At 41.6% G+C, this 26,889-nt stretch overlaps 1 protein-coding gene across 1 annotated transcript; it reads right to left on the bottom strand.

Annotated features, from left to right (window-relative positions):
* Positions 1-445: 445 nt before the first annotated feature.
* On the bottom strand, positions 446-26,874 carry LOC118797808 (protein Smaug homolog 2). The gene is given in 15 exon segments (XM_036557081.1): positions 446-594; positions 2,118-2,201; positions 3,420-3,546; positions 3,685-3,889; positions 4,283-4,398; positions 5,216-5,301; positions 8,822-9,098; positions 10,381-10,467; positions 12,216-12,325; positions 12,627-12,869; positions 14,292-14,370; positions 14,372-14,431; positions 14,433-14,767; positions 16,626-17,181; positions 26,603-26,874. Coding segments are annotated over 14 exon segments (2,034 nt in total). The 5' UTR covers positions 16,822-17,181; positions 26,603-26,874; the 3' UTR covers positions 446-565.
* Between the last annotated feature and the right edge of the window lie 15 nt (positions 26,875-26,889).

Below are 26,889 nucleotides of genomic sequence, written 5' to 3'. Positions count from 1 at the left end.
TTTAATTATTAGCAAAGACGACTAATTGGTTGAGCTAATCCAAAGCTAACGCGGCTAACAATCAACGAAAGCTGCTAACGATCGACCAGCATCGTACGATTACACACAACAGGGGCCCCAGCCTGGTGAGCGAAAGGAAGGGAGCGAGGGGAAGTGAGCGAAGGGAAGGGAACCCGGACGAGGCTCTCCGCCTCTGTGTGGGTGTGAGCGAGAGCGCCTCCCTCAGGCTGTTGGAGGCAGTTCTACAGGAGGACACTAAGCAGTATCAGCACACTAAGCCTCCTTCTCCCCTCATATAATAGTCATCTGTATTCCATTTATAATAAACTTAGTTAAGTATAATAAAGTAGAAAAATATCAAGAGAACATATACACAGTTAGTTTTTTGTCATTTCTTTTTCTTTTGTAGTGACTCGTGTTGCTTTGCTTAGTTTGTTTTTTTTTCCTTAGTTTGTTTGTTTAGCATACATGTATGTTCTGGGGGCCGTGGGCACCGAACGCATGACTCAGTTGCAAAGTGAAGTGTGAGATTGCAAAATTCCTTTTTTTCCATTGCTTTTTATTTTCATATTGTTGATGTTCTGTCCATTCCATCTGTAGAGAGAGAGCGAGAGAGAGAGAGAGAATTAGTATGTTGTAATCAGCACAAACAATCACACATTAAAAAGTCCATCTGTAAAAACAAACTTAAAAACTGTAATCTGTGACTTAAAGGGGAACTCCACCAATATTTTTCAAAATTTCTCCATAACTCAGTGTGTGAGCTGTAATCAGAGAGATTCAGAGTGGTTTGGTGTAAAATGGCTCAGATGTCTTTACAGTGGTGGTGGTAGGAACCAGGGGTCGCCATGACTACAACACAAATATAGACATTTTATTTACTATCCAGAACCACCAGTGAACCTACACGAGTCTTCTGAGTCTATATGGGATATTGAAGATGGAAAATAGTGGAAAAATCTGCCTCAAAACCCCCTTTAGTATCTCGTCGCTATGAACAGAATCATCTCAGAATTGTCAGGCAGTGAATTCATAACCATGTAGTAACGTTCTGTGAGGGAGCTTTTAGAGGTGGACGTCTGGTTCCTATCACCACCACTGTGAACAGTTCTGACTCTAGAACGGGGCGTAACACACCAAACCACTCTGAATGACTCCGTTTACATCTTGACCACTTAATGATGCCGAATTTTTTAAAAACTGGTGGAATTCCCCTTTAAATCTCTGCATTTGTACTACAGAAACTCTGTCTTTTGTCCCAAGTTAAAATCTGATGAGTTAAAGATAAAACATTTCAAAAATGTATAATACAGAAGTCAGTATTTATTGTAAGGCACTATTTTACACTAAAAACAAAATCATATCAACGCAGTTTAACTACATAAACACTAGCAGGGCTGATTATCTCCACTGAACTTATTCTGTCTGTCACAGCTGCCTTAAAACAGTGTTCTGTTTTCAACAGAATGGCTAACAGTAGAAACAGAAGGACAGAAGTTTGGACACTGTTGGGGTTTCTATAAATTTAGGGCAGCATTTAGAAAATTATGCCTAGTTAAATGCTGTAATTATGGAGGTCCTGAATGAGACAATTATAAAAAAAATAAAATAATAATAATTAAGCGTGTTGCTGAGTCTAAGCTCCACTGTATTCCTCTTTTTCTGCCTGTATAACCAAAAACAGCTAAAAAAATTTTTTTAGCACCACTTTGTATAATTACAGCCATTATTAAATATCATATATTAAATAAATGGCAAACACTCAGCATGTTATACCAGCTTTGACCAGTGGGGGCAGCTATTTAATGCTGTTTAATGAACCAGGTGAGGAAAAAAATTACTGGGAACCTAACTGGCTAACAATTAGCATGCGAATGCTAAGTATTTTAATCCCTAACCGCGTCCTCAAAAACCCTTCAGGGCTTCTGTATTAAACACTGTTTTACGTGGAGTTAATCAATAAGATTATGAAGTTATGAAGTTACAGTCGTTGCTCTGTAACAGCTACATAAACTCAGTCCTAACTGAAGTCGTCATGGCGACTAAACAGATCAGACATCCGAGTTACGATGCATCTGTAATACAGTCAGAAGGTCTGAGACGGCAGCTGGCTGTACCCTCTAAGGCGTGCTCCGTCATACTGAGGCACAGTGACTCCAGCGTGGGGTTGATCTCCAGATCCGTCCCTGGAACCTGGCATTCTGGAAAAGAAAGGCCAAAGCAAAGCGGTCAGGGAAAGAAAGAGGACTGTGGAGAGACTGTGTGTGTTCTGGGAGTCACTGTATTGTTATATTTTATACAATAACTTATTTAATGCATATTTAAATATAACACTACATCTCTAAAGGTGCTTTTAGACTTATGGTTCCTCAGATCAACACAGGTATATCAGATGTTACAGGTGGAAATAAAAGTTACTAAATAATAAATGTTGTAATTATGCATTTAGAACAAGATTTCATCACCACATAAATACAAGATGTTCTGGATATTAATTTTATTAAAACCTAATTCTGGATATTTATTTTTTTAGAACTCCACTCTGGATATTAAACTTAAGATCTTTCTGAAAATCAATTTTATTACAACATTTATTTTAGAAACTTCATTCTGACTTAAAAATCACTACATTAAAAACACAAACACACACACATATATAGCAACAATTAATTTAAAATACACGCTAAATCTATGAGATCCATTTTAAAATGTTTAAGAGTGAACTGAGCTTGACTGAGCTTGAAGTGGAGGTTTAAGGCCATTTAGAGCCTGAAAAACTAGTAGCAGAACTTTCCTGAACGATACAGGCAGCCAGTGCAGTCTCTAAACATGGGTGATATGAGCTCTGTGTTTGGTTTTTGTTAGAATCTGTGCTGCTGCATTCGTTTTGTACGAGTTGTAAGGGATGGACGTTTTCTCAGAAAGTCCAGTAAGAAGACCATTACAGTGATCAACTTCTAACAAACGCGTGAACAAGTTTCTCTGCGTCGCTCTGAGAGAGAAAAGGCTGAACATCAGAGACGTTTCTCAAATGATAAACAGCTACTTTAGTGCCTGTGTTTACATGTATATAAAACAGAGCTCAGAGTCGAAGATGACACCCAGGTTTCTACTGCAGGTTTGGTATATGAAGCTAAAGAGCGAAGCTGCTTATAAAGCAGCTTTATCTGAGTTAAAGCACCAGTAATGAGCATTTCAATTGTAGAACGTTTTGTGACGTCCTTGAGAAATATCTGACACACAGCTGGTCAGCAGGTTGATTTTCAGAAGGAATGGAAATGTGTAACTGTGTGTCGTCGGCGTAGCTATGAAAATTGATGTGTCTCCTAATGACAATGGCCTTATATTTTACTGTAAACACTGATCTGAGCTGTGGATGGAGGGACGAGCGCTCTGACCGAGCGGCGGTGTGACTGTACCTGGCTGCTGGAACAGAAGCATGGTCTGCGGGGACGTGTGTACAGGTAGAGAATGTGTTCTCTGTACGGAGCTGCGGCTCTGGCTGGGCATGCTGTTACTGCCTCCAGGGTTACCGAACCACAGGTTCTGAAACACAAGATAAACACAGACTTTAACAAACTGCTCAGAATTTACACAATTATACAGTCAAGTCTGGCGTTACTCTGCAAAAACCTCACAAACTCCATCCTACACTTGTGTAAAGGAGTGCGTTGTGTATCTGACCTGTCGGCCCTGCCCTGTGAGCGCGGCGGGGTTGGTGAGCGTGTGCCGCGGCGAAGCTCCGGTGATGCCCCCGGGGGTCATGAGGCCGATGCGGGTGGGGGGCAGCGCGCCGCGCGGGGGGATGGTGAATTGCCTCTGTCCCCGTCGGCCCAGACCTCCGCTCACAGAGCCCGCTGTGGGCAGAGAGTTCGAGCCGTACGCCCATCTGCAGCGAGGAGGAGAAAATGATCAGTTTAAAAGCAGTTAATATTATAAAATTACTTGTTTATATGAGAAAGATTAGAGAGAATAAGAAAAACAAAAAAGGAACAAAATTAAGAATGAAAAAGAAAAGCAAGAGAAAGAGAAAAATGGACAAAAAGGGAAAAAAAAGAAAGGAAGAATGAAAAACAGGCGAAAGACAAAAATGAGAATTAAAACGAGAAAAATACAAAAGAATGGAGCAGATAAAGAATTTAGAAAAGAAAGAAAAACGGAAGAGACAAAGAATAATGAACAAGAATTAAAAAAGGAGAAAAACACAAAAGGAACTAAGACAACTTGAGACTCTAAATGTAAAACGAACGTAAAAAGAAAGACAAGATCGACTGAGACGGACCCTTTCTGGCGGTACATGGGCATGTCCAGCATGGCTTTCCGTGGGAAGAGGCGGAGCAACTTCAGCATCTGCTGTTTCCATGACGCCAGCCGCTTCTTCTGCGTCTCTGTGAACGCCTGCAATGACACAGAGGACGCGTCCCAAATCACAGTGACCGATCATAAACCACCTTACAGGTTTATATGATTTTTACAGCGAATGAAGTAATTAAACATGACATTATAAAAAACTACAGTAAACTGAATATCAGTACAATCAATTCACTGAAAGAAAGGGGTTCTCAAATGTCATCACTAGAAAATTAATTTAAAAAACAAACAAACAAAAAACTATATATTATTATGTATAATGAATTCACTGTTCCATATAGAGTGAATCTACAAGTGTTTCTAATTGTTTGGTTTGGTGTGAAACGCTCAGGATTGTTCACGGTGGTGGTGATAGGAACCAGACGTCCACCTCTAAAAGCTCCCTCACAGAAAGTTACTACAGGAAAATGGTGATGAATTCACTGCCTGATGACTGAGACACTGTTTATGATAGTTCAGAGAAGATTTTGGCCTTAAACTCCATTCATGGTGGAGGGATACATAACATGCAGGGCGCTGTGAGGCAAAATAGTCCCCAAAGAAAACGTATTATTTCAGATTTTCCACTATTTTCCATCATCAACACTCCATATAAACTCAGAAGACTCGTGTAGATTCACTGGTGGTTCTGGATAGTAAATAAAATGTCTATATTTGTGTTGTAGTCATGGCGACCCCTGGTTCACATCACCACCACTGTAAAGACATCTGAACCATTTCACTCCAAACCACTCTGAATCACTCTGTTTACATCTCACACACTGAGTTATGGAGGAATTTTTAAAAATCGGTGGAGTTCCCCTCTAAATTCAACATTCATTTGATTCACCCACAGAAGACTCACCTCATGTGTTAGACACTTCTCTATGAGCTGCAGGTAGCAGCTGATGTTCTCCTCGTCCGGCCTGGACACCAGCAGCTGAGTACACACTGAAACACACAGCCGACGTCATGTAGTGAGCAATACGGTCCAAAACCATCACAACATACTTTCTAAATGGACATGTTGATGTTCAACGTTCATTACTGATGATCATGTGCTGCTAATTTTGCATGTCACACAAGCAGCAACTGTTCAGTTTGTTGCTAATTGCAGAGGAACTGAACAGCATAAGCATTTTATCTAAAATGCTTTGACAAAAACACATCATTATGCATCCAGGCTGCCTCTTCTTTATAGCAGGCAAGGCATAGACAACTATTTCATTGCAATTTAGAACAAAAACAACATATTTGAAATTTAATATCCTAATCTTATCAAAACTTTGTGATTAGATTAGAATTAAATGTATAATTCATTACTAACTAATCACAAACTCTATGAGGTAAAATATTACTGCAAGTTAAATAGGGAGACCCAGATAAAAAAATAAATAAATAAAAATAATAAAACTGCTTTTTCCTTCATCCACATCAGCAGCGTTTTTGAAAATCTCTCCATCCACAGGAAAAAGCAAAAACGACTCGAAAAAGCTCGCAACACCATTCCAGCCCAGCAGGAGGCGATAACACCCCATAAAATGTGATGTCATACACCTCAAGAACATTCAGTGTGTCCCACTGAATTCAGGGGCTGCGTCCTTCAGGGGCTGCATTTGAAGGCCGACTGCGTCACAGCGGCGCGACTAGACTGTCTAGACTTCTATGGCAACGAAGGGTTCGACGGGTGGATCCTTCACCAGCCAACACATCCCGAGGTTCACTGCGTGCCGGCGAAGATTCGAGAACATGGCGGCGTCAGCAGAGGAGCGAACGGCGGCTGAGGAGACACTTTAAATGTAAGTTAAATATATATAAGTATTGGGTTTAAGGTGAACGATACAAATAAATCTCATCAGCAGCCGGCGGTGAAGCATCTCCAGCTCTAAAAAAATGAAAAAATAAACAACCAAAATCAAAGTTTGTGGCTCCGTCTGTAAAGAACTTTACAAAGAACTTGACAGGTGTGGCGTTTCGTGATGCAGCGGTGAGGGCGGGAACAGCGGTGCTGTGACGCAAACAGGAAATCCGCCGTAGAGCCGACCGTCTCATTTCGGTTCAGCCTTCGTGGGTCTATCCAGCCCCTGAATTGGGACACACTGATGGTGAGCACTTACACAAACCACAGAGCTGCAAAGCTAAAGCAGAAACAAAGTGACAACAGTGTGTTACAAACACAGGAGACTTTGAGCTGCAAGACGTCAGTCAGACCTCCTAAATTTGATATTTCACAGTTTTTGCTGGAAAATAAAAGCCTAAAAAGCGAGAGAAAACCGTGGGAGTGCAGTGAAGTTGTTTACGGTGCCACAGCTACTCCATCTACTCTAAAACGTCCATACAGTCCCAATTAAACAGAGAAGCCTGAGTTCTTCAGGCTATTAAGTTGGGGTTTATTTCGAATCAGAGTTCGGTTAATGATCATTCAGTCACTTATCTTTAGAATCACTGAGGTATTTTCAACATTTGCAGTCGAGGTGACGGCGTGTTTACAAGAACTGAGCACATAACAGATCCGCACTGCGAGTGAATGAAACAGTAAAGCTCAGTTCAGTTAGAAACACTCAAATCAAACTGCCGAGCACAAAGAAACAACCCAGTCGTCAGTCACGCTTCAGACTGAGTTTTCAAGAGCTGCACACAAATATGGGAGGCAAATCAGCCAAAAAAGAAATTAAAATTAAAATATAAAGGCAAACCTCTTTTTGCCATTTCTTTTTCCAAACATCCTCAGATTTGGCCATGAATAGCGACTAAAATGAAACGACAAACCACAGTTTTAAATTTATTTTTATTTTTGTCACAAATTACTTGTGCTTATGTGAAAAATGACATTACAAATGTAGGTATTTTATTTCATTTTCAATTTAGGCAGGATATTTGCACAGATGTTGGGAAAAATGATGGGATGGGGAAAAAAAATGGCAAAAAGAGGTTTGCATTTAAATTTTATTATTTTAATTTTAGCCTCTTTTTTGGTCGGATTTGCCTCCCATACACAAAAACCCAAAATCTTAGTTTTCAAACCTCTCCAACCTGGAGAGCGTTTTCAAAAGCCTCAGTTTTCAGTGGATGAAAAACAGTGTTTCCGTGTGGACGGAAGGCCAAAACACAGAGGAAAAACATTTTAAAAATATAAATATATCCCCATACATGTGGGCAAAGCCTAAGGCTTCTCCTATGTGCAGGTCGAACATGCTTTCCATCCTCTCCTTACAACAAGGCCAGTGATAGAAACCTTCTCATCAAAGAGAAACTGCCCCATCTTGTGGACTAAGGCTGAAATGCAGTTTGGTAGAGCCTTGGATTCACTACAACATGAGCTGCTGCTGCTGTTTTCTCTGCCGTTTGTGTTGAAACAGTAAAGAAGCAGCAGGTAAACATGTTTGAGTGGATCATGGATTTAAAAGTGTGATCAGTTTGGTATTTTTAGAGTTTTAAATGTACATAAACTTGATTGTGTCTTAAACTCAGCTCATTAAAAAGCTTCGCTCCACACATGAGAGACTTTTCACCATTTTTCTTTGTTTTCTTGCTGTATTTTCTTCTTTCACGCTCTCAGTTTTCATTGGCTGCTGCGAGAGTCCGTTCAGATTGAGTCGTTGACCAGTTTACACTAGATTACTCTCAGAGTCGGGTCGGAAAAATCAAACGTTTGATAAAGCCGGGGTTACACTACACGACTTTTACCCCGATTTTAGCCTCGATTTAAGTCTGGTCGGCACTAGTCTGCAGATCTTTGGGTCAGTCGGAGTCGACAGTTGGAGGCAGAGTCGAGTCGTGTTTGATCGGCTCAGATTTACTGCCTCCCGATCGCATTTCAGACCAGTCAGAGTTTATCTGAGCGTGATCTAGTGTAACCTGGTCAGCAACTCAATCTGAACAGACTCCTGCAGCAGCCAATGAAAACTGAGAGAGAGAAAATAAAAAATTTAAAACTCTAAATAATACCAACCTAAACACATTTTTAAATCAGTGAGCTTCACTTAAACATGTTTACCTGCTGCTTCTTTACTGTGTAGCACAAGCAGCAGAGAAAACAGCAGCAGCAGCTCATGTTTGTTTATTTGCGTCTCCTAGTAATGGAAGAATGCACGAGTTTGTGCGAGTTCCTTTCGGTTCAGCAACAGCGGAAAAGTTGAGTAGTGCGAGATCCCCAATATTTCAGTCGCCCAAAAAAGTCTGCAAAACACAGTCAGATAGTGCGAGATCTGTTCAGACTTTAAAAGTAGTGTAGTGTACAGAAGGCTTAAAGCAGACCAGCACAGACTCGGCCAGACTGAGACTCGGGGCTAAAAGTCGTGTAGTGTAACCCGGCTTAATGTATCAGTCTAAATATTGTCAGAATAACCGTTAAATGTTAATAAACATCAATACCGGAGTCTCCATGAGTGGATACTAATTTTAAAGCTAAAATAGAGCGATATTATGCCGTGTTGATGTTTGTCTCCCACCCTCAGTCACTGCCCCCTACCTTTCCCCATCACTCGAGTGAACTGTCCCGGAATATCTCCTTCTGAAATCGGTGTAGTCGACGACTCCCCGTCACACGGAGGAGGATTATGCGTTTGGAATCCCTCCACAGATGAGTCCTTCTCTTCCACGGGATTGGCTGCTTTATCGGTGGGCGTAGCTCCAGGCTCCGCCTCCCTCTGGGCAGCAGTGGGTGGTGTGTAAGCTTTGATTGGCGTAATGATGATCTGCTGCAGCTCCTGCAAAGCATTCCGAACGTTCCCGCCTTCTAAAATATCCTGTGAGAAATTAAATCATGTTAACTGTGACCATTTGGAGAAATTTCTTCAAAAAAGACTGCAGGACTTAGACAAAGCACTCGTACTGCTACATACAATATGTCTTGTAATATGTTCGAACTCACTAATAAATCAATTAGGGCTGGGCGATTAATCAAAAAGTTATCGAAACAGACATTCAGAACCTCTAACCGGCAGATTTTTTTGATTCTGTTAATCCTTTCTCCACTCTGTGTGTTCATGTACTGTCCCCTTAAAAACTTACTACTGCGTGTGTATCATGTGACTCCGCCACGTCCACTCTGCGACATGGAAGCTAAGGCTACGTTCACACAGCAGGTAAAAGTGGCCCAAATCTGATTTTCTCACCAAATCTGATTTTTTTGTTTGGCTGTTCAGATTATCTTTTAAATGTGATCTGTATGCGACATCAGTCTGAACAGATCAGCTCCTAAACTGACCCACATGAGCAAAAGAACAGAGCGTCACGCTGCTTCACGGCTCATCCAGAGGTAAACAATCACGACCGCCAACGAACGCCAGTCGCTCCCGGAGGATCAGCTTCATCTTCACCAGCATCACAGGAGCCATCATGAAGCTTCACTGACTGACAGCTGGGCTCATCACCTAGAATGTGTTCGAGCTGTAAAAAGGGCGCGGTCACTTCTTTGGTTCGCGTCCTCAGATTCTTTAAACTTTGCTTTAGACCTTTAACTGTCCTTTGACGCTGCAGCCGTTCGGACATTTCTTTAGAAATCTCTTCAAACACGGAGGGTTTTGGATGAGTCTCTGATGATTTTAGTACAGAAACATCAGCCTAAATGTTTATGAGTCTCAGCAGCGCGAACTTATGACGAATGTCGAGTTGGACTGACGTAAAAGTCACATGAATTCCGATCCGGCTGTTCAGACGATTTACGTCAAGATATGCAGAACATATTTACAGTACAAACCTCGTCAGTGAACTATGAGGGCAAAAAAAACAAAAAATAAATAAAAAAAAGAATTGTTCATTTATCGTAGGTCATATCGCCCAGCACTAGACTCAATTATGTGACATGGTTAAAGATTTTTCCCCTTGACTTAATAAAATAACTTACTTTTGGTTTAAATGAACACTTTAATCCATTAAAACACTCAAAAACAACAATATTTCTGGGACAGTGACTGTAAAAACGGAGCCTTCTGCTACATCAATACTGTAAAACTCAGTATCGCGATGATGAATATCAAACATCATCCAGCCCTAATTGGTTTGTAGGTGTGGTTGAGGTTGTTTCACCTTCTCGAGGGACTTCAGGACGCTCTGCCGCTCCCGCAGCTTCTGAATGCTCAGCGCGATCTTGTGTCGGGCGCCTTTGGTCACGTTCTACGAAAGAACACAACACAATTTCATTTAACACTGAGGCAGAGTGTGAAGACAGAAAGCCAAGACCACACACTTTAAAAAAAAGATGGTTCTTTAAGGGTTCTTCAGTATAGAAAACTGTTCTATACAGAACCATGAACAAAGAACCCACTGCACAATTAAAGGGTTCTTTGCATCATGACAGGGTTCTTCAGATTGATGGAGAGCGTGTTTTATATGGTTCTATACAGAACCTTTTTGAAAAGGGTTCCATACAGCACCAAAGAGTGTTCCTATATCATGACAAGCTTGACACCGTAACAACAGAAGAACCCCTTTGGGTGCTTTTCAAAAAGGTTCTATATTGGAAAAAGGAGGGAATCATTATTACTATTTATTTGTAGATTTATTTTATTTAGCTTGTTTTATTCACTCTTAAAAAAAGATGGTTCTTCAAGGGTTCTTTAGTAAAGACAATGGTTCTATTTAACACTCATAAAACCATCTGCATGCTTAAAAGGTTCTCTGCTGGTGAAATGGTTCTTCAGATTGAAAGAGAATGTGCTGTATAAGGTTCTATTTTAAGGAAAGGGTTTCTTCTATTTTTTCCAAACCTGACATCGTTACAACACGCTTTTTGGTGCTGTACAGAACCATTTTTCAAAAAGGTTCTATATACGGTACATTCTCCATTAATCGCAAGAACCACTTCACCATGAAAAGAAGAACCATTTAATCAAGCAAAGGGTTCTCTGAGTGTTCATGGTTCTATACAGAACCACTGTTTTAACTAAAGAACCATCTTTAGTGTAGATGGTCTGCAAATGACAGGAAAGCTACACTGAGGATGAACAGAACGCAGCAAAAAGGTTTTAATGGAAAACGATATTATATGAGATGAGATGAGATTCTGCTGCTAAGCTTTGTACATATAAAGTCTACTGATGTAGCTCATCACTATATATAAATACTCGGGCTCAGACTAACAACTTCTTTGAGAAAAAAAGGTGCTAAATTATTTATTATAGCAGTCTGAACAGGCTGTACACAACATTTTTGTGCATGTAGCGCTGGTGCTATCAAAGCTGCAAGTGTTGTAATACAAATTAAATAAAAAAAATACATAAAACTCTCCAAAAAAGTGCACATCTCAGCAAGTGGAACAACCAGAAGCAGGGTTTGTATTTTAACGCTCATTTTGGGAAACGAACAAACTCATTTTCTCCTGAATAATTCAGAGTCTCCACAAGGGGGCGCTCTTAGCGCTCAATGAGCATTTTTTCTGCATCTTTGAGTGCGAGGAAGTCCACACTAACAATAACAGACGTATGGCTGGAGTGATGCATTTTTAAACGAGTAACCAACTAGTTTACTACTACTTCTTAAGTTGTTATGATGTTTGCAGAAACGTTTATTATAATAACAAATGAAGCAGTTCTCAAAGCACGTTGGATGAATCAGCATCATTATTTAACACGTTTAAGGTTTACTGAAGATTTTGATGAAGACAGTTAATATTAAAAAAAGCATATAAACTCAAAAAAAAGAATTGAAAGCAGGTCAAAGATGCCATGGACCACGTATATTTTTCACTAGAAAATATCATGGTAATTATTTTTAGATATCGCCCGGGTTGAGCACATGTGCACACAAGAAGGTCCAAAACACGAGTGTGATCGTTTTCACGTTTGCACAGCCCTGCCGAACGCAGCAGAAGATCGTCCGAGCGTTTCCGTTTGCTGATGTGTGAGTCAGTGGGCGGAGCTCACCTGTGACTCGAGATGCTGCTCAGTCAGGACCATCATCTCCTCGTAGCTCATCTGGGAGAAAAGTGAGGCGTACTTGTGTAGGCGGAGGCTCTTCAGCCACGTCGGCACGTCTATCAGAACACATACAGACACAGAACCATCACTTTAAGACCAACTAGCTCAGCCTGAAATCTGAAAACTGGCCCCTCTTTTTACCTTGTTAATGCTGGTCCTGATCACATTAAGCACCATTCATCACCCCACATCACATAAAACACACAATCTTCCATTAAAACATTGACGTTTACCCTTTAAAACATCTTCTGGTTTCTGATTATCTTTATATGCACACACTGAGCTTCAGTGCTCGACAATGTAAATGCAAATGAATATCATATTTAAAGGTCAAAGTGCCCCAAGATGCTCTCTGACCTTTCATGCCGCTGCCGTCCTCCTGGAAGGTGTTTCGTGTGTTGGTCTGCTCCTCCGTCTGTTCGCTGCCTGATGACGCCACGCTGCCCTGCGGCGACAGAGGGGCGTGTTCGGCTCCGCCCACGCCTTGCCGTCCGCCCACCTCATCCTGGCTCAGCCAATCGGAGCCGCAGCCCGGCTGAGTGGCGGGAATGAGGGACATGGAGCGCTTCAGAGGGCTCGGCTGCACCTGACTGGGGAGGCCTGAGGAAGCAGTCAGAGAAAACTCAGCTTCTTCACATAGAGGAACCAGGATTTCTCAGTAAAGCTGAAAAATGTTTTAAAAATTAGGTAAAACGAATAAATAAAATTAAAATTAAACACAAAATAATGTTTTTATGCAGTACAAACGCCCCTTATCTCCCCTTATATTCAAAAATACCTGGCTATCTAGCTGGTGAGTGTTGTCGTGAGTGAATGGCTAGACTTCTCCCTCAGTGTCTAGTGTGTAAAAGCTACGCAGCGCCACCCAGTGTTCAGAAATAGTAACTGTTAAATTCTCACATTGTTAAGGATGAGACAGAGAAGGCAAATGCTACTCTAGCCGATGTTAGATGCGTCCAGAAACAAGGGAAATATTTCTCTGATGTTGGGACACTGACCACTGAGGAGACAACGCCTCATACAAGATGATCAGGATACAGTTAGCTGTAGTTTTAGCTCATCTGAAGAGGCAACTAAAAACTACCAGTGTCTCTCTGCTTTACTTGAATAAAATAATTCTTCCTAAGGTAATAAAACCGTGAAATTAATTTGTGCTACTGATTTTAATAGCCTTGGCCTCAGAGCCATCACCTAGACTTGTTAACCGGACACCCATTTATTACCTCGTGTGGATACTCAAAACACCAAAATTAGTAGGAAGACAAGAGACAACGGGATGGGACCAGCACCATTCTCACTGTTACTAATATTACTAACGTTGCTTCTATTTGTTCGTATGGACTCTTTCAGACGGTCTTTTTAAATAAAGAACTAAAATTTAATTTGAAAAAAATTACACATCTCAAAACTGAGTGCGTTTAAACGCATTCATTCTGATCAAAATCAGATTTCTGCAGTTATCCGATTATTCAAATGTAAACACCTTACTCCGATCTAGAAATCAGATAAAGAAATCAGATAAAGAGGCTGGATTTTAGCTCAGTAATCAGATTTCTCAGTGCTGTAAACTCTTACTCTGATTTCTTTCGGATTTCTCAGTCTGAGCAGAAAACAGACTGCGGTACCGGAAATAAGCGAGCAGCGTCGCTGCAAGACGCAGCAAAACACTTTTGGAGTGACGCAGAAACCAAAGACGTTCTCGACGAAATGAAGTATGTAAATATTCTTCATCTTCTAGATGATGTATGTTCATATTTTCAGGTAAAGTGGTGCGATGTTTGAGTTTTACATTCTGTTTACGTCGCGTCTTCTTCTGTGAGTTTATTGGCTGGTTGCAAAGCAGAAATCCGATTACTGTCTGACTCATGTAGACCTGGAGTTTCCCCCATTATCTGATTACTCAAGAACATGTAAACGTGTTGATCGGATTACTGACAAAATCTGATTTTCTGCAGTTATCGGATTGTTAAGTGCATGTAAACGCACTCAAACTATGCCCACACGGTCCCCCGTATTACTGACCCGTGCTGTTGCTGATATTGATTGGCGAGGGCACCCCGCCCGTGCCCGGGAAGGCCATGTGCCCGTTCTGACCGGCAGGGCGAGCTGCAGGTCGATGGGGGCTTATCGTGCCAGCCGTGCGCCTCCAGAGACTCCGTAGGGACCGGGCCACTCGTCCGAGCCCTGCCGGGCGTGGTGGTACGGTCCGGGAGGCGGCGGCGGGCGGGCCGACAGGTGCTCCTCCAGGTGGTTGAGCCAGAGGGCGAGGTTGGTGCGGTCGTCCAGCGTGGTGGCCGGGTGGATGAGGGCGTACGAGAGCAGCTGGCGGCTTTCCTCCACGAACAGGCTGCTCTCGATGGTGTGGCTCAGCACCTTCTGCAGCAGGTTCATGTACTCGCACTTCGCCTCGCTGTTCCGCGGCTGCAGCAGCGGCAGGTGAGACAGCAGCAGAGAGACGGCCTTCTCCTTTGGCTCCTGCTGCCACTGACTGACGATGGCTGGAGGAGGCGGGGTTGAAGGGGAGAGAGAGAGAGAGAGAGAGAGAGAGAGAGAGAGAGAGAGAGAGAGAGAGAGAGATTCATTAATAGATTCTGTATTAAAGGCCAAAGAGATGGACAAGGATTTTCATAATACATGATATGTAACTATATCATTTTTTTTTCCAGACAACATGTTCAGAAAATCATTTTGTACTGACCAAAAAGAAAGAAAAAAAAATTCCACAATAAATCACAATATTTTTTTTCCGAGAATTTTATAAGCTGGAACAGTCGAAATAGAACCTACTGCCACATATAAAAAGAAGCTATAATGATGATAATATTAATAATAATAAAGATAATAATAATAACAACAATAATAATAATAATAAATTATTTATAATAAATCTACAATAACTTTCATTTAATGTTTCATTCAGTGTTTCATTTACTGCACTGCCCTAAATCCAATTAAGCAGACCAAATTATGCTCACTCTGTAATGAAATATGTAGTTAGTCTGTGTTCTTTAAGTACTGACGATTCCCACGATATACTCGGAAAAGCTTACTGTGACATAACTTATCACTGTGATACGTTATCATAATACTTAGAACCAGACCTGGTTTTTGGGCTAAAAAGACCAGCATGTCCACCTTTTCTGAGCTGAGGCTGAACGCGCAGTGTGCCAGACTGCCAGTTAGTAGTGCCGTCATTCGCACAACACAAGGGTGTCTGCTTGCTTCAGATTAGGCAGTTAACAAGCTCTGTTATTAGGTTACATTTCTACAAAACTTCAACAAGGCTGTCGATAACATGAGCTATAATAAATTCGCAGCTCTTTCAAACTGCGACAAAACCGATTCATTCTTCAGGCCTAATTCTATGGTATTGATCTGATAACTTCAATACCATAAAATATCAAACAATCTTCATTATTTAAACCAAATTTCAGCGCCGAAGTACATGATCATTTATTTCGCTGTTGTCGGAACAACATGGCGACTTCAGAGGAGAAGGAAAAAACCTACTTCGCTTTTAATGTAAGTCAATGGAACCAGAACGTTTTCCAAGTAATTTTGGGCCGTTTCTCTTGGTCCATTCATCATGAAATTCACAAACAACATAAAGAGCAACAGGCATTTTCAAATTATGTCAGAAACCGAAAAAACGACAAAAATGGAGATACAAGGTTTTGTTCCGACAACAGCGATATGTGCAACAAATACCCCCACTTCACAGTCTTAACACTTCAGACTGCTGGGTACTGCGCTGTGACTGGAACTGCTGGAATATATGCTGTTCGTAGAACATCAAAAAAAAAGATCAAGGTACTGTATTGACATCAGTGTTGACATAAAAGTTTAAATGTTTTTCAACTCAGTGACAACAGAAGTGCTACAGAAATAAAACTGAATAAGGTTTAATGACTACAAATTAGTTATGAAATTACAATCCAGCTACCAAGATCTTCTGGCAATAATATGCCAGAAAAAATGCATGTTATATTAGTAATCAAATTATCTACATTTTCTGAACAATTAATCGAATAATCAGAGTTTGAAAAAAGGCCAAGCAACATAACAATACAAAACTACATATAATCTTTCAAAGAACCTAAAATAGTTGACTGGAAAAGGGGAAACTAGGAAGCCTTTAAAATGACTGAAATACAATGTATGAAAACCATCAAAAATTCATATAAAAAGCCATGTGGGTGGTAAATAATGCCTATTTTTGCCACATCGCCCCTCCCCAAACGTATTAATGACATAAACCACAGACTAATCACTGCTAATTCATCCAGATTTATTATTATTTTTCTAAATCGAGTTCAACCAATTAATTAGACAGTTCCTCTCTGCACACTGACGTACCTGCATTGTTGGCTTCGGCCTCCAGTAAGTGTATCTCGGTGCAGTCCGCCAGCCAGTGCTCCAGACAGATGTGCAGGAAGCGCGCCTGCGTCCGCGACACCCTCTTCAGCAGCGACAACAGCGCCACCGTCTGTTCGCACTCGTTCCAGCCCTTAAACCAGTCCGTCAGAATCCCCACCTGGTCCCGGAACATCATGGCTAGCCCTCGACGCTAACGGAAAGCTCTCAGGGGGCGGGGTTAAAGGGCCTTTAGTGTAGATCGGGGTTGGGGCGGAGTCTCTGCTCAGGCAGGAGTTAAACAGGGAGCCCCCTACAGGTCTGGAGGGGGGCGTTACTGCAACAGTCCTACAGTCCACTCAGAGCTGCATAAGAAGGGCTTCACATGGTTCTGGCCCGATGCGAAGGGCCACCAGCGCAGGGAGGAGCAGCGAGGTCAACGTCACAGCGCCAAAGGTGAAGAGTTAAGGTGTTATCCAGCAAGTGGGGAGTCGATGGCTCTCCCCTACTGCATCTCAGAGAGGAATACACATCCACAACGAGAAAGGCTGGCCAAGGGCTGAAGAGAAGAAAAGAAAAATATTACATTCTATTATATATGTTATATACTGTCCAATACAGTATCCAAGATCAGATGGAAATGAAAGTATGGACAGGTAAAACTGCACGGCTGATACACATCTCGCTCTTTTCGGAGCATCTCTTATTTACGGCCTTCTATGGAAACCACTATCAATGTTTAAAACTAGGCATCTGGTGCAGCCTATCAGAGTAAAGTGGGCGGAGAGAGGTGAGACTAAGGCCCAATCCCATTTCACACCTCACCCTACCACTCAGCCTCTACCCCTCTGTTATGCGCCCTCATGTCTAGGGGTAGGGTGTCCCGATTCTTGTTGAGATAGAGGGGGAGGGTGAAGTGTTGGGGCTACATGACCCTCCAAACGGAGGTTTTTCAGAGACTCCAAACAGAGAGATATGAGAAAAAAAGAAAAACCGGCGAGACGGCTGAACAAGAGACCGAAGAAACCCACAAATGTGAGAATTTTCTCTTAAAATTTACGATAAACCATAGTATGACCTTAGTTTAATGCTGTTTTAGTGCATTATGGTCATTTTCTTCACAACAAGCTTAAAACAAGTTACATTCTGGCACCTCAGGCATCAAAACTGATGCACCATTTAAGGTGGAACGGGAAAATTCATACAAGAATCTGGTGAATATCTGACTTCAGCTTTATATCACTGAAGATTAGGGGTGGGTGATAATAAATAATTGCCCCCTCTTTGAAGGCATATGATGCCCTAAATGTAACTAAAGCCCAGCAGTGAGGAGCTGAACTTTACCCCCCTCTGCTGTCACTGCAGACTGGCAAGAACATTTTGCCCTTTAAGCATTTTTCATTAATAACTTTCTATTGATCTTTATAGTTAACATTCTCTGCATAGCAATACCAACAAGGAAAAGGACTGGAGGGGGGCCCAAAAAAGAATATATACTATATATCTATATAGTATATGTTTATATATACTGCATGTACTTATATACATAAATAGATAATAAACAGACAATATAAAAAATATTCAATACAAGCACAACAATGATTAGAGTCTTATCATAGTCAATGGCATCAGCCCAACAACGAATCGTTGCTGCCTTGGCGTTACAGAATCTGGCCGTCGCCGGGTCCAGAATAAGAACGTCCAGGAAATATCCGCACCGTAACTGAGATAAAGACAGGTTAGGTTCAACCCAACCTTTCAAGATCGACTTCATGGTTGCAGTTAAGGCTGCGCTCATAACCTTTCTGTGTTGTACGTTATACAGCAGTTAGTTCCGGCCACGCAAGCTGATTGGTTGAGGAGCGTTCTAACGGCGAAATAACATCATGGTTTTTTCACTCCGCTGAGACGCCGTTGCTAAACGTCTTTGACGGCTGTAGGAGACGCTCAAGACATTTGAACGTTTTTACTTCTTACTTTGCCGCAAACAGAAAATGGACACTTTTAAGATCACATTTGACCGACAGCCGATTTGGTCAGACTCTGAAGATGAGACGACACTAAATTCCCAAACCGTCATCACCACTGAGCAGCTTTTCAGTCGGCAGCTGTGACAGAAGAACAGCTGAACAACCTGGAATCAGCCAGAAATGAACCCAACACCATTCGCCAAACTAAACGGGCTGTAAGATGCTTTACAGACTGGCTGGAACAGAACAACATTAATACTGATCTGGCAAAAACTGACAAAACTGAGCTAAACTTGATATTGCGGCAGTTTTATGGCTCAGTCTGATTTGGTCAGACTCTGAAGATCAGACTACACGTTTGGCGAATGGTATTGGGTTCATTTCTGGCTGATTCCAGGTTGTTTAGCTGTTCTTCTGTCACAGCTGCTGACTGAAAAGCTGCTCAGTGGTGATGACAGTTTGGGAATTTAGTATAAGGAGCTGGAGAACGAACTGCCGGCTGTGCAGCGAGTGGGCGGAGCTCGTTACTCTGACGGAGCAACAAGCTGCTTGTTAAGGAACTATAATTTGGCGGAAGGAACTGCGAACATTAAAACATATAAATGCCACATTATTTTATTTATTTAACTGTTGTATAAAAGCAACAGATCACTGCCAATAACATCACGGCAGTGATGATCTACGGCGACCAAATCACAGCTGTGATGTTATTAAATATACAATAATACTGTACATTATATGGAACAAATAGAGTATCGAAGTGGCCCTGGGACTACAGTGCTGCACCAAAGATGTGCTGTAGATATGACTTGGTGGTGCCAAGAGTCATGAGATCCAGATGAAACCGCAGCCTTTTGTGGGAGCAGATATTTCAAATAGAAAACAAGCCGTTATACTGCCTCGAGTGCACAGACGGGACCCGAAACAACGTACGCTAGCAGAGAGCTGGTCACTCAAAGACAAAAATAAGTACTCACTTAAAAAAGTTGGTTCTTCATGGGTTCTTTAGTAAAGAAAATGGTTCTATATAGAACCATAAACACCTAAAGAGCCCTTTGCATGAGTGAAAGGTTCTTTGCATGGTGAAAGATTTCTTCAGATTGATGAAAAATGTGTTTTACATAATTCTACATAGAGCCTATTGAGACCATGTCCAGGTTGTAACGATATCAGAACCATTTTGGTACTATACAGAACCACATGCACATTCTCCATCAATTCGAAGAACCACTTCACCATGCAAACAACCCTTTAATCATGCAAAGCGTTCTTTGAGTGTTTATGGTTCTATACAGAACCATTTTCTTTAGCAAAGAACGCTCGAAGAACCAGAGTGAAGAATATTAATGAAGTCGAGGTCCAGAACTCATAACGCTGGACTATAGACTGAAGATGATTCAGCAGTTTGAGGGTCAGTGACCAAACGAAAAACCAGAAAAATACCATCATCGCCATCATCAGCATCATCATCTTCTTAACCAGGTCAGATTACGGTAACACTTAACGATAATCAGCTTCATGGTGCAAATGAAACAGAGCACCTCACTGCCGACTACAGCAACTCCTAATTACAGATTAGCCTCGTCCAGCAAACCATTCAGCCCCACAGACTAATGACAGATCACACTGTAACCTGAGCTTCCTCATTAACTTAGTCAGCATGATGATTCAGACCATCACCCAGTTCACACAGACACACATCCTGAATCTATTCTTCTATTTGACTTTCCAAAGGTCCAATTATGAAATCTGTGTAGATTCATCCATAAAAACACAGTCACAACTGTTTACGTGACCGTTTTCCAACCTGTTTACACCTTAGAACCGAACAGGCTATTCCTGTTACTGTGCCTTTAAGACCAATATGTAAATGAGCTTTGTTCTGATTGGTTCTGCTGCATTGACAAAACAGTCAGTGCTAAAACACTAACTTTAGTGTGAGTGGGCGGGGCTAAACTGCTGTAGGCGGATCTGTCCCAGAGGGTCCAGCTTCATCTTCGCCAGCATCACAGATACAATCGTGAAGCTTCAGCAGCCACGTTCACATGCAGCCTGATAATCCAATAGATCAGAATAGTCTAGTCCGATTGAGGCCTTTCGGAATACAGCCTCTATCCGATTGATCGAGGTGGGTAATCCTGTAAATAATCTGTTAAATAGAAGAATAATATCCGTGTAAACGTCTGTATCTGATTACATTCCCTATCGGAAAGTTTAAGTCCGTTCTGATCATGTTCGTCGCGTCATAGTGAGAGTTTATACCGTTCAACATGGCGGAGCAGAAACTGGTCTGCAGAGGAGACGAAGTTTCTGCTCTGATCTTTAAAAGACGGCGGTGGGACGGACGTCCAGCTTATGTGTCTCAGAACACGACGTCTTCCTCTCGGCCTTCTTTAATAAGGACATGTGAGGGGCGTTTTCCTGAGTCTGACACCATTTTAAAGTGATTAAAAACACAAGCACTGCTCACTGCTGCTCATCTCACTCTGACTGGACTCACGTGATGCTGGTTGTCATGGTAACGTCTACACTAAGTGGTTCTCTAGGTATGAGTGTATGTTTGGATCTGATCCCTTGTAGTGAGCATGTAAACAGAGATCTTCATCAGATTGTTGAGTAGAGTGAGAATAAACACCTCAGTCTGAATCTATAATGAATGTGTTCAATCAGACTGGAGAAAATCTGTGCATGTAAACACAGACACTGACTGACAGCTGGGCTCATCACCCAGAATGTGTGGGAGCCATAAAAAGGGCGCGGCCACTTCTTTGGTTCGTGTCCTCGGATTCTTTAAACTCTGCTTTCAGACTTTTAGCCGTTCTTTGACGCTGCAGCCTCGTTCTCCTGCGGCCACGATCGGACATTTCTTTAGAAATCTCTTCAAACACTGAGGATTTGGGTGAGTCTCTAATTTTAGAACAGAAACATCAGCCCAGATGTTTTTTAGGTCTCAGCAGTGAGAAATTATGACGAATGTCAAGTTGGATTGACGTAAAAGTCGCATGAACTCCGATCTGGCTTTTTGTCGCATATCGGATACGTATCGGATTTCAGTACCAAATACAAAAGCGTCTCAAATCGGAATTGAAAAAGTCAGATTCAGTGTGTTTATCTGTTCACACAGACACACAACTTTTACCTGCTGTGTTTACAAAGCCTAAATGACCGAGACGGGAGCGGCTACTCGATTTACCCGCCTTCACTTCAGCAAAGAGTAGAAAAGACGTTAAAACGTTTAATTCAGCCGTTATTTCGTTTACCCTAACCGCTCACCTCGGCGTTTTAAGTGAACGCAGTGCTTCATTAGCACTGTTAGCGTGGGAACTCACAGCAGAGAGTCAACTTCAGGGCATTAAATGAAACTTTTTATTCTGAATTTTTACACGTAAGACAGGACAGCATTGTTATATATCGGCCTGATTTTAGTCACAGAGAACGACGAGGCTGAAGGCGGCTTCCTATTCGCCAGCTTCCTGTTCGAATTTTCCCGTTCCACCTTAAATGGTGCAGCAGTTTCACTCTGGGCCCTCAGAGTTACAATAATAACAACTGGTGCATATTTAAGGCGGAACGGGAAAAATCGAAAAGGAAGCTGACTTGAGCTTCGCTGACTTCAGTAAACAAGTCTCCATGCTTAAGAAACTCTGTTTCCACAAGATATAATAGTGTTTTTACAGACATGTGGATTCACACAGGACTAACACAACCTGAGATTATTTTTATGGCTCATTTCATAGAAGGTGAAGGCGCTGGAATCTTTACTGAGGCATGACATGACATGGCGCTTTCGGACGGGACTACAATCTCTGAGAAATACAGGTGATAATTACATTAACTACCTCCTCATGTAAAGCTAATCCCGTCTGAACAGGGCTCCAGTTTCCATACCTGGACCTGACGTTTTGTACAGACAGCACATTTTTAAAGTGCGAAACGTTTTAAAACTAACAAACAGACTCTTCCAAAGAAAGTGAGGAATTTTTCGACCTACTTTCAATTTTTACAATAATTCTGACTCGTTTCCCTTAGAAAAGTACAACAAGCAGCTTGCACTGCATATATAAAACAACAGGTACATATGATATGGGAAGCATATCAGTATCAGCAGATTACTATTGTGAACTATTCAAAAGTGCTCAGATTTGGCAGAGAATTTGCCGCATTTATTGTAATCTGTGCAGACAGTTGTTGCTGCGCTTATTATTTTTATTTTCAACATATTTAGATAAATTGAATCTATTATTTTCTGTACTTGTAACCTTTTTCAAATAAATGTTCAATTTTCCCATAATGGTAATCCAAAAAGTGACCCTTCGATTTTTATTATTTTTTTCCAAATCCGAAACTCACTGTGAGTAACGTTTTATTAGCCGCAATATAAACATTTTTATTCAGCCAAACTGACATTTTAAATCTTAAAAAAGTGCTGAAAAATTGTGAATAATTTGCTTAGTTAAATAAGATGAATCAAACAAAAAGCAACATCAAACAGTAACCCTTCGTTTACACCGGCGGCGACATGATGCAGCAAAGCGTCCGGAAGTCGTTCGTTTTCAACGAGAGCAGCGATTCAGGCGACACAAATGTTGATGAAACAAAGTGGACAAAATCAGCGACACAGCAAAGCTAGCAAAGTTTGAACTTTATGCAAATTAGGTCTGAAGCGAGGTGCCGATAACCAATGGGAACTGAGCCGGGCGGTACGTGGTTCATCTTGCCCAATTATGCAGGACTGCGTTTACAGAAACCCGACCTCTCTCCAGGATTATTATGTATAGTGGGAGTGATTTGTGGAGAGAACTGGGCGGGAAGGTATCTAAAGTACGGCCTACTGCCGTGGCATTCGCTTGGCATCACTGAAACCATGTCAACCAGCGGGCAGCAAGAACTCAGAAACGCCCACAGATGGTGAGCGAGCAGCGCTTTGGGTGCCCAGAGGCAAAAAGTCCCTAAAAGGGTGAATACAGGGTGTTACTGACTGTTCAGTACGAGTCGTGTATAATTACGCTACAAAACGTTGGTCACGGCGCAGCAGCAGCGGCCAAATACAGCACAAACACGTTCACCTGCCTCATGTTACTGACATTAGAGCTGGTCAATAGGATCTTTATCATTATCGTGATAAATTACATTACAGTACGTCACAATACGCCTTTCTGAGAATATCGTGGAAATCGTCAGCACTTTAACTCTTTAACACCGTGGAACCACCGGTGGTCCCAAAACGCACTTCGTCATATTCTTTACTGTATAACTTTCATATTTCATAAGCTGCATTCAAAAGGTGGGGGTCGTATGAGAGCTGTAACTGTCTTCTTTCCAGTCAAATACATGGGTGATGTAATTTTAAACCCTTATAACAAAAGAAGCTGAACTCACAACTTTTTTTCTGACTGAAAATCGACCAATTTTTCCACAAATCTGAGCTACAAACTGGATCTCAGATGGCGTCTCTTCAGTGATCTGCTCTGTAAAAATCACTTTTATAAAAAATACAAAGAGCGTCTAAGATTTTTGGCTTTCAGCAGTAAATTAAAAGCATATGACATTATGTTTATGATCATAAGACACGTTTTCTGTTAATTTGACTTTTTACAACTGATTCATGCAGTTACTGAATAACTTGCCTTAGGATTCGGGCCTGTAAATTCAGACGGAAGAACCGAAAACACTTACCAACCGCATGTTTGATTAAGAAAGGGCAGAATTAATCAGTTTAAATGGATCTGAATGTTGAAAACAACTACCTGAATTCATATTTTTTCAGAGATGTTTTAAAACATGGGCTAACTTTGTCTGTTCAAACTTATCAGACAGCAAAAAAAAACAAAAATCATATACTGTGTATTGTAAAAACACTCTTTGAAGTATTGTGATGACACTGTCCGATATCGCCCACCTCTCACATATATCGCAAAAATGCAGCACAAAAACAAACCAGCCAATTTCATGTTTTTAGAAAAATCTGGTGTTTCCGATTCCGGCTGATTCTAACGTCCACTTAAACATCTAACCGACAGTGACTGTGCAAAAATCTCAAAACACAAACACGTATACAGCTGCTGTCGGAACAAAACCTCGTATCTCCATTCTTGGCGTTTTTCAGTTTTTGACATCATTTCAAAGCACCTGTTGTTCTTTGCATTGTGTGTAAATTTCATGATGAACAAACCAAAAGAAACGACCCAAAACTACTTGGGAAAAAGTCTGGTTCCATTGACTTACATTAAAAGTAAAGTATGTTTTTTCCTTCTCCTGTAAAGGCACCATTTTGGAGATACGAGGTTTCGTTCCGACAACAGCGATATGTTAGATTAAAGCAACACTATGTAGGATTTGCGGATTTGGATTTTGTGCTTTCGGTTGTGCTTCGGACCCCCACAGTCGGATGAATCTGACTTTTGCGAGTGCGTTTAAAGAGAATTCGAAGAAAACTCGGTCAAAACTTGGTTGCATCTTCCGAGGACGTGAGCGAATTATCTACTACCATCATCAGTATGATGTCGATTTTGAGACCATTTGAGGTCTAAACATTGAGTCGGACCTTCTTTTTGAGTCTGTGTGTGACGTTAATACATAAAGACGTACGACGTGGTGTGAAAAACTCGACGCCTCTGACTTTTAAATGATGATTTCAGGCTCTACAGCGCGACTCATAGACCCTGTTTATAGTCTCCTCACTCAGTAATGAGACTTTTTTCAGCTTTTACACAAATATTACATTGTTTAGCTTCCCTAAATGTGAGCACGACTGAAAATCAAACCCATCTGGACCAGATAAACTGTGACTTTCAGCCTTGATGACTTGACAGTAATGTCCACGATGCTGTCGGAGAAGGAAACAGCCTCACTGACAGGCTGATTTTCCCGTGCACAAACTCAGAAACTGAAAAAAGTGAAATAGTTTTAGTTATTCCAGCTCAACAGCAACAAATATCTGGGTCAGGCGGCTCTGGACACCACCTCATTCCAGGGGGAGTGGAAAAAACAAACCGTAAAGTTAGTAAGAGTGAAAATCAGGCCAAAAAACAAAACAAGAAATAAAGAAATGCAGTGCATTTTTACATGCAATGTTGCAATCCTGCATTTTAACTGGAGAGGGCTGGGCACCATTCATCGAAACATTTTTTTTTCCTGCACATTTTTCCTCCCTCTCTCTCTCTTTCTCTCTCCCTCTCTCTGCAGGCCACCCCTCCCTTTTTCCCCAGCTCGCAGACTGGCTGCAAGGAAAAATACGGCTATAATAAACAAATTTAATAAACCAGCACTGCCAGATTAAAAACAACACGAAATGCTGTACTCAGGGTGAACAAAACGAAACGTGTAACTGCACTAAAGCCAAAATAAGCATGGACAGGCTCGGCTAGCCAGCACTGCTAACGCCGCTACACAGACTTTTGGCTTTATAAACGACTAAATAAAGACGTTTTAACTCTTATATCAGCGTGGATTTGTTACAAACGACGTAAATTCACACATCAGAGCTGTTTAAACGAAGCAGGTAGGCTGGAGTGTTAAATGTGGCTGCTTGAGCTTCCAATTCGCCAGCTTCATCTTCGAATTTACCCGTTCCACCTTAAATGGTGCAGCAGTTACGTTCTGGCGCCCGAGGCGCCAGAACGTAACTGCTGCACCATTTAAGGTGGAACGGGAAAATTCGAAGAAGTCGTGAGCTGTCAGTCTGTCTGCTTAGCTTCAGCGCTAACGGCCTGCTGCTGACTAAACTGAAAAGCCACAGCAAATATAAACGCCGTTTTAATGAGAGGCGAACAGATGAATAAGAAATAAAAATAAACGCGGGAACAAACCGTTGAGATTTTGGGGGAAAGAAGCGATTCGTGCCTTTATCCTAGCTAGCGTTAGCTTAGCTACCGTTAAACCCAGTTACGTTAGCCGCACAGAATGTACAGAAAACAGACCATATCTGAGATAAATATGAACTAAAAAAGGTCTCAGTGTAGCTGAAAGATAGCAGAGGGGAAAACGTGAGGGATATTCGAGTCAACTTACCAGGCAGACGGATAGAAACCCGCACGGTTCGCGTTAGCTTAGCCTAGCCCGAGTTTATTTACCTCACAATAACCTGCTCCGTCCGAGCCTCGGAAAAACGGCTTTTCTTCCCGAAGTGAGGTCCGAGCCGAGTCGTCGATGGAAGAAATTATTATCGAGATGAGTGCAGTGCCGATAGAAAACAAAAAGCGCACACATATAGGCTTTAAAAAGCGTTTTAGTCGTCTGTAGAAAATAGGGACTGGGCTGTGTAACGGTAAAACCTGGTTCGGACTCGCCGGCGCTGG

Source organism: Colossoma macropomum, unplaced genomic scaffold (genome assembly GCF_904425465.1).
Source record: "Colossoma macropomum unplaced genomic scaffold, Colossoma_macropomum, whole genome shotgun sequence".
Classification (NCBI taxonomy): Eukaryota; Metazoa; Chordata; class Actinopteri; order Characiformes; family Serrasalmidae; genus Colossoma; species Colossoma macropomum.
Note: the sequence above shows the minus strand (reverse complement) of the source record. Positions and strands in the feature narration are given on the sequence as shown.